Raw genomic sequence first — 8,537 nt, forward strand, 5'->3', positions numbered from 1 at the left:
CTCACTATGTCAAGAACCGTGTACGTGATTGTTAATATCGAGTTTGTTTCGATCCCTCTGCTGAAGCACTCCTTGCCGTCTCATCAATAAATCTGCATGTGTGAGAAGGAAACATGACACATCCTATTCATCATGGAAATGTGTCGCTTGTTACAGACTAAATGCAGAAATGACGTTAATGACAACACTGGTATTTCAAAATGTAAAACTAATATGCACATTCACACATAACTGACATAATACCATGCCTTTAAAACATTCACCAGACTTGTGAAAAAACTGAAAGTAATTAATCAAAAACAGTGATTTTCCCCTCACCCTGGAGATAAATCTGTCGTTTCTGTGGCAGTTACTGAAGGGCTGGGAATCCAACTCGGACCCTGGAGGTGTGAGACGACAGTGATGATCACTAAGCCACCGTGCCGCCAAAAACAGTAATATTAACTGCTAAAAGAAACAGTACCTTAAAACGATGTTCTGCAGTATGTGTGTGAGGTGAGGGCTGATAGGTGCCATTTGTCCTAGTTGCAATTCTTCTCATCTCATTGTCTATACTGCTTTATTCTTTATACAGGGTGTGGGGGTCTAAAGCCTATCCCAGAAGACTTAGGGCACAAAACGGGTTACACCCTGGACAGGGTTCTATTGCAGGACACACACGCACACAGCTCAGCACCCGGAGGAAACCCACCAAGCACAAGGAGAATATGCATACTCCAAGCACACAGAAATGGGAATCGAACCTGGCCGGGAATCGAACCCAGACCCTGAAGGTGCAAGACGACAGTGCTAACCACTAAGCCATCGGTGCCGCCAAAAACTGCAATATTAACTGCTAAAAGAAACTGTACCTTAAAACGATGTTCTGTAGTGTGTGTGAGGCGAGAGCGGACTTTTTCCACACACACAACCACACACACACCCTGATCATGCAGGACTGAAAGGTGCATTTGTCCTAGTTGCAATTCATGCCTGGAAAAATAAACCAAAACTGCTTTTATAGCAAGTCCTAGGATGTAACGTTGAAGAAGAGGAGAGTCTCCATGAGAAGTATTCATGCAAAATTACAATCAAAATATTATACATTATAAGAAATAAAACACAACAAAGCTGCTGTTTAAAAATAAATAATCAATGCCAGGTGGTGTAATGTGACCCAGCACGAAGCAGAGTTATTGTTATCACCATAAAGATGATTATTGTCCAATAACTGCACATTAGGAAGGTTTAAGTTTCTCTTACACCACTAACCAACCCTTGCAACCATTTTCTGTTTAATAAACGTCACATCATACTCTTAATATTCATATATACGTCTGTGAAGTTAGTTCCTGTTATCACTTCCATGACAGCAATTATAAACATTTCCTTATCAGCTTCTATTTTTAATGATGCTTTCACCATGCAAGTCCATCTGACTGACTAATTATTTAAGAATCAATAGCGTATTAGAACGAGTGCATCATTAGAACCCTATGACTTGGCATGCAGCTGGTATTTAATCAAAGGTTTGATGAAAAAATAAAACAAGAATCGATGAAATGATAAGTGTAGGGTTTTAAGCAAATCATCTATTCATTTATCTTTAGTAACTATTTTATCATGGTCAAGGTTGCAGTGAATCTGGAGTCTTTCCGACAAATATCGTGTTTAAGGTTGGAATAATACAGTACCGCAGATGGAAAAACAATCCATTGCAAGGCGCCATGCATGCACACATTCACACCTAGAGGCAAGTTGGAATAGTCAGTTCACCTTCTTGCATGATTTATAGACTGTGCAGGAAAAGCATAGAACCTGGAGCAAGGCCATGTCAAATGGACAAAAAAAAAAAAAAACGTTACCAGAGTTCAGGATCAAACCAGGGATCATCCTGTTCCACACGGTTTTCATCAAATCCCCTGAGTTTTATTAACTAGACAACTTAGAAGCCAATATAGTATATACGGGCATATACAGTATGTGTATATGAGACGGCACAGTGGCATAGTGGTTAGCACTATGGCCTCGCACCTACAGTGTTAGGGTTTGAGTCCCGCCTTCAGTCTGTGTGTGTAGAGTTTGCATGTTCTCCCCTTGCTTGGGGGGTTTCCTTCATATCCTTCAGTTTCCTCCCACAGTCCAAAGACAAGCAGGTTAGGCTAATTGGCATTTCGAAACTGCCTGTAGTGTGAATGACAACTGGGTGTCAAGCTGGCAACCCGTCTCCTTAAGTAACTGCTACAGAAACAACATATATATCCCCAGGGTAAGGAGTAACCGTGGACCAACCAAAAATACCAAATTGAAAAATGCATATAGATGTATGTATATGTATGTATAGACGGAGTGGTTAGCACTGTGGCCTCGCCTGGGGTCTGTGAGCGTGTTTCATTTTCTCCCTGTGTTTGGTGGGTTTCCTCTGGGTACTCCAGTTTTTTCCCACCGTCTAAGGCTAATTGGCGCTTACAAATTTTAAAAAGTGTGTGCCTAAAGTCTCTTGGGATAAGCTTCCCTTTGTGACACTGTACATGATAAGCAGTGTAGAAGATGAATGATAAATGAATGTGTATATGAGCATATACATGACTGTCCTGCTGCACCAAGGAATAAATAGACTATATGGCGCAAAGTTTGGGTCGTCTCTTTGCAACTTCTTTAGGGAAGTTTCCCATTAATTTTTTGGGAGTGCAGCTGTGGGAACTTCTGCTGAAATACTCAGTGATGTTGCCTGAGAAGGCCTGGTGCAGGGTCAAAAGAGTTCAGTGGGATTGAGGTCAGGGCTCTGTTCAAACCACTGTAGTCACTGTTCAAACACACTGTAGAACACGTTTGAGGTTCTCATTCCCAGGAAAGACTTTAAAGACATTATACACCCCATTGGTCCTTTCGCCTTTGGAAATCGTTTACTCAGGTGTTCACATACTTTGGGAATTTAAGTTTTACATAAATGAGCAGAGTTGGGGAAATGTGTGCCATTGTCTTCGCTTTGTTGGCATGGTGGTTTGGCACCTCCAGGTTCCCTGGTTGACTCCTGCCTCAGGGCCGACTCTGTATACTGGATAAAGCGGTATAGATGATGAATGAATGTGTGAGTTGTAGAAGAATTAAAATTCAACAATGTCCTTTGGCGCCATCTAGAGACGGAACGAGAGATTTTTTTTTACTCCTGTATAAGTTCCACCACAGGCGTGTTACAGGTTTGTACTTAAAAAATTGTCATTTCGTTCATGGTGTGTAAAATAATGTTTAGGGGGGGTAAAAACAAGTTAAATTTTAAGTAAATGAAAGACATGAAAGAAAGTAAAATTTGAGGGAATTTGAATAGTGAAAAAATACGCCTTTTTTTTTCAAATTAATTTCGAATAATTTTATTAAACAATACAAACATGACGAGTGTCATTCTTTTACTTCCATTATTTTATGTATTTATATATTCTTTCTTTTTATTCTTGCCGTCGTGTGTTTCATAAGCTCAGGAAGTAAACAGCGTTCTGGGTAACGGGTGAAGCCCTATCGCAACAGCGACGTCATACAGAATACAAAAAAGCAGCCTAGCAGCGAGCTCTGATTGGCTGAGGCGGAAAGGCTCGTCGCAGCTGATTGGCTGAAAGGTACCACTGTACCCTACTGTACACAGACAACAACAATAAACCCGAGGTGATATGAGATCATCGTACACGCTGGATGAGAAATTAGACCGCGGTGGAGTTCAGACAATCGGCGAAGACAATCACTCGGACTAGATGACGCGGGAGCCGCTGTGTTTTTCTCTTTATATTGTTCCAGTGATGTCGTTATTAGAAATCCTGAGAATCGCGTCGATGGCTTTAAAACTTGCTGATTAGACACAGGCATGGTAGCTTTTGTTATTTGGGTGTGTCGTGTGCCATGAGCAATCAATACCTACTGAGATTAAGGAAAGCTCATTATAATTTCGACACGGAGGGATATACTAAATTACTAAACACCAGAATAGGATCTGAAGGAGGATCTCTGAATCAGTTCTTCTGGAATTCATCAAGACCTCCAGGTAAGTCTTTTCCTACATCATTTTAAGCTTTCGACTAAGTTCAGTCCTCATGCGTGCTGGACAGATGGTGGACATCTTCATGTCTTCACTGTCTCTTAAATATTTGACATGACTAACATGGAACAATTCACTGTCACCAGCTTCCACAATGGATGAGACACCGCACAGTGGAGGAGAAGACGTCAGTCCTCTGGATGACAATGAATCAAGATGGTCAGAGACAATCAAGAATATTAACCCTCCAAGTAAGACGTCGTGAAGTGTGCATTACACACTGAAAGTCCTAAAGACTCTATGAAGTGTAGATGTTAAAGCGTTCTGTCTATCCATCCATCCATCCATCCATCCATCTAGGAACATCTGTAGTCCAAGTAGAGACCGACCGTGGAGACCAGTGGTGATTACCGGTTGTATTTATTCTCATATACAATATACCTAGGAACCTCTAGGGAGGTTAGGGACCGTGGAAACCAAGGACCGTTTTACAACCGTGTGTAGGACCTCAGGTCAACATTCACACACTACAGGCAATTTGGGAACACTGATGTCTTGGGACTGTGGGAGGAAACCTACCAAGCACAGGGAGAACTTGAAAACTTGGGAAAGGCGGGAATCGAACCCAGACCCTAGAGGTGCAAGCAACCGTGCCGCCATACCCAGTATGACATGCAGTGAAATGCTTATACAACTGTTTGTGACCCAAAAATGAAAGATATGATGGAATAGAAAGATTCTGCAATAGGAAAAAATAGGATAAAGAGAAATATAAAATTTTGAATTTGAAATAAAACTGCAAAAATTGTACCTAACATATATAGTTATGTTTTCCGTAAGGTTAGGATTATGAAGGAGTCTCGTTTTATGTTTTTCACATTCAATTTATCAGAGGAGCGATATCTCAGTTTGCTTTTTTTTGTCTTATTAATAAGATTAAAAAAAAAAACAATTGAAAAAGGACTATGGAGGAGTCTTTAGTGTGAGTAACATGAGACTGGCTCATTTCATGTTTTCCAATTCCCCACAACAAAGCAGTGGTATCTTAGTATCATTTTTTCATTATTAATAAGTTTTGAAAAAAATCTGTTAGCTTTCATTTTCAAATTACTGTAAGTGCTCGCCCTATCACCCGAAGATCGCTAGTTCAATTCCCCGGTTATGCTGTAACCTCTCAGAGCCGGGGGCCTGAAGAGAGCTGATTGCTCTCTCAGAGGGGAGGGATTAAAGGTCACATCAATCAGTGGCGTCTCTATGAGAGAGCAGTTTGAAAAGATGTGGCTGGCAGACGTCACATGGTTCAAAGGAAAACGTGAGAGTCTTCGGCCATCCCTGACTGGTAGTAGTAGCCTTGGTGGGAGAACGCACTAATGATGGATGGGAATTGGATACGACTTAATTAGGGATTAATCTCCGCCAAAATTACTGTAGTAGAAGATAAATAAATATATAGATTTTTAAATTGCAATATTTCAAAGTTTTAGTTGTTAATAGTAGAATTAAATGTTAAAACCTATGCTTTATGCTTTTAATCCTAATCTCTCTGTCACTCTTGTGTGGTTTCAGGAGTCGGAGGTCGAGTGCGACTCTACTCTGAGTCCCAGGTGCACACGGTAAGCCGCTGGGAAGATGCCGAGCTCCAGGATGGAATTTCAGCTGAGGAGAGCGGAGGAAGTTCGGACGGAGCCCCGTTCCGAGGTCGATCCCAATCTGCTCCTGCTGCACTGTGGAAAGCGAAGAAGTACGGACGACAGCTGAGAAGGATGAGTGATGAATTTGACACCTGGCTGGACAGAGGGGTGAGGACTTTCAGTACTTATCATCGATATTAATGATGCATGACCTGCATGGGCACTGGGAAGAAATGAAACCATATGAAACCAAATGAAACCATATATCATACTTGTACAACCGCCGGACTTTAGCAAGGCTGTGTTTTTTTGTTTGTTTTTTTGTCCCTCTGTGTTCATTAATTTTTCATGTCTTGGTTTTGTCAGGACATAAGGAGAGCAAGCAGTCCTGGGAAAGCGTCGCAGAAGCAATCCAGCCGTGGGTGGTTCTCCTTCATTTGGGGATCTCGAGAGGAGGAGGGAAGAGAATAAGATGCCACACAGTTGAAACACAGAGAAGTGAAGCTACAATCGTCAAAAACGAAGGCTGGTCATTGTTTGTCACCAGTATGGCCTTTTCATCAAGTGCTCGATCAAACTCCAATTCAGATTTTTTTTTTTTATGTCACTGAAAATTAAGGTGCAAGGTGCTAAAACATTTGACCATTGCAATACCTGACAAGTTGTTTTTAGAAGAAGATTTGACAATCTTACCTGACAATCTGTGATCTTTATGGACAATCTCACACATACTGATAAATTCAACCCCTAAATATTTACAAATTGTTTATTAATTGTATTCTATAAAAGAATATTTGATAAGAAATGTGAAATATTGTTATATGATGTCTTTTATAAATGGATATAATATATATATGTTATGTTTTAAGCGTTTGTCTTACTGAAGGATTTCAAGAAAATTGTTGGTGAAATGTAAATATATTTTAAAGACTTTAAAAGTCTCTGAAGCAGCCTGTGAAAATCGTGTGTAATGGTGGTTAATAATGATGCGGGTAATGGTCTTATTCAGTCAGGTTCGTCTCAGGGTTGGTTTTTACTTTTGTATTATTTTGTTTTTGTTACCGTTTCCATTTTAATAAAACATCAACTTGGAGACCTGAGTGCATAATGTGTTCATGAAATGCTTTTGAATTTCACACCATTTCTTGTACATATTTCCGAATCGAAAGACTGCTGGATGTCTTTGGCCTTTATATACACGACGCACTGGACTTTAGCAGCTTGGGTTCATTTGCCCTGTATGCAAAAGAACAGAAAGTCCCTGCCAAACCTGTGGTTAAGCAAATCCTTACAGATGGACACCCCAAATGCTGTGCAAGCTGAAGCTGGTCTTGAATCTATCAGGCATTTTGTTGATGCCTTACTTGAAATGGTGTTTCTATTAGTCTTTTTCACAAACCCTTGGCAAGAATTTATACAGCATTACATATATTGTGATGAGACTGTTTGTATAAGGCTTTGTTCTATTTGTATTATTGTTTAATTTATTATTTGTGATCAGAAATAAAATTTTGAATTCCATACATTTCAGCTTTTGTTTTATCAGGTATCAGCACATTTTACATGGTTTAAAACTTAAACTTTACAAATTACAAAAGATTAATAGACCCACAGTAGAAAACTGCAGGGAATTTTGCTTCTTTCAAGAAATATATTCCTTAAACAAACAAAATTACCTGCCAATAGAACATGGTTTTTGTGCTCATAATTTTAGCAAAATTTAATTAGAAATAAGTTTAATAATATTACATTTGCTTTGTTGTACTGTAATTGTATTTTAAGAAAGTGTAGATAATTGTAACTGAACAGATAAATGAGCAGGAGTTCCCTGATGACTTGCCCTAGATTACATTCATTATGAATGCTAAAGTCGTACTAAAGACATGATAACCTGCATCAATTGCAGCACTGGGGCACTTGTACAACTCCAAGAGGGGAATCTGTGTACCAGAATTAAGCGTTCACTGTGGATTGTACCTGAAAATAAGTTCATTTGAGGTCAATCCTCTATTCAGTCGTTTAATGACAACTACAATCAATTAAGATTTGGTTTACATGAACACATTAGTTCCATGACAGTATTTAGAGTATGATTTGGCTAAAACCTGTTTAATTCTAGGTAATTTTAGCCTTGAATTCAGTCTTAGAATGGTGATAGCTCTGTAACTAACCTATCAATTAGTAACATTTAAATAGTAATATTATTCATGTGTTATTAATCAATACATAAGATTGATATTTTTTCCATCTTAAAATAAATCTGCCAAATTCAGCTATCATGATAGATAGATAGATAGATAGATAGATAGATAGATTTAGGGACATTTTGCAGTCATAACGATAATAAATTTAAAGGGTTATTATCTGTACTTCCTCAGTTTTGTTTGACCAGCAGGTGGCTAATATCAACTAACATGAGCAGACAGTACTGTATGTGGAAACTCACCACCACAGATGGAAATAAACAATAGCCATACAAGTTAAATGTTTAAATGTTATATCTTTTGCTATTGACTTTTTTTTTTTTTTTTACCATTTCAACCTTTGTCTTAAATTGAAGGTTAGTAACCTACCAACATTTCTGGCTAATGTAACTAACAATAAAACAATAACACCTGTCTAAAAAATAGTGTAAAATAATCAGGTAATTAAATTTCCTTATTCTACTTAAGAACTCAAGTTTGCACTTTAATCATGTACAGTATTATTTAAATTTGATACTTTTCCTAATGTACATTTACAAGAGAAAGAGGCTGACATAATTTTATCCTAGCCTGTAAAGAACTTAAAAATATCACATACTGTATCATGGTGTTTTTTATTTTATTGAAATCCTGTAGAATAGTTTGAGATTTCACTTCCTCCAATTTGCTGCTTTAAGACTTCCAATCAAACCCCAA

At 38.6% G+C, this 8,537-nt stretch overlaps 1 protein-coding gene across 1 annotated transcript; it reads left to right on the top strand.

Moving 5' to 3' along the window:
* The first annotated feature begins 3,463 nt into the window (after positions 1-3,463).
* Positions 3,464-7,152, top strand: bada (BCL2 associated agonist of cell death a). The gene is made up of 4 exons (XM_053478717.1): positions 3,464-4,012; positions 4,153-4,257; positions 5,573-5,805; positions 6,004-7,152. The coding sequence occupies exons 1-4, from the start codon at positions 3,871-3,873 to the stop codon at positions 6,106-6,108; spliced, it is 585 nt and encodes a 194-aa protein (XP_053334692.1). The 5' UTR covers positions 3,464-3,870; the 3' UTR covers positions 6,109-7,152.
* Positions 7,153-8,537: the final 1,385 nt, after the last annotated feature.

Source organism: Clarias gariepinus, chromosome 19 (assembly GCF_024256425.1).
Source record: "Clarias gariepinus isolate MV-2021 ecotype Netherlands chromosome 19, CGAR_prim_01v2, whole genome shotgun sequence".
Taxonomy (NCBI): Eukaryota; Metazoa; Chordata; class Actinopteri; order Siluriformes; family Clariidae; genus Clarias; species Clarias gariepinus.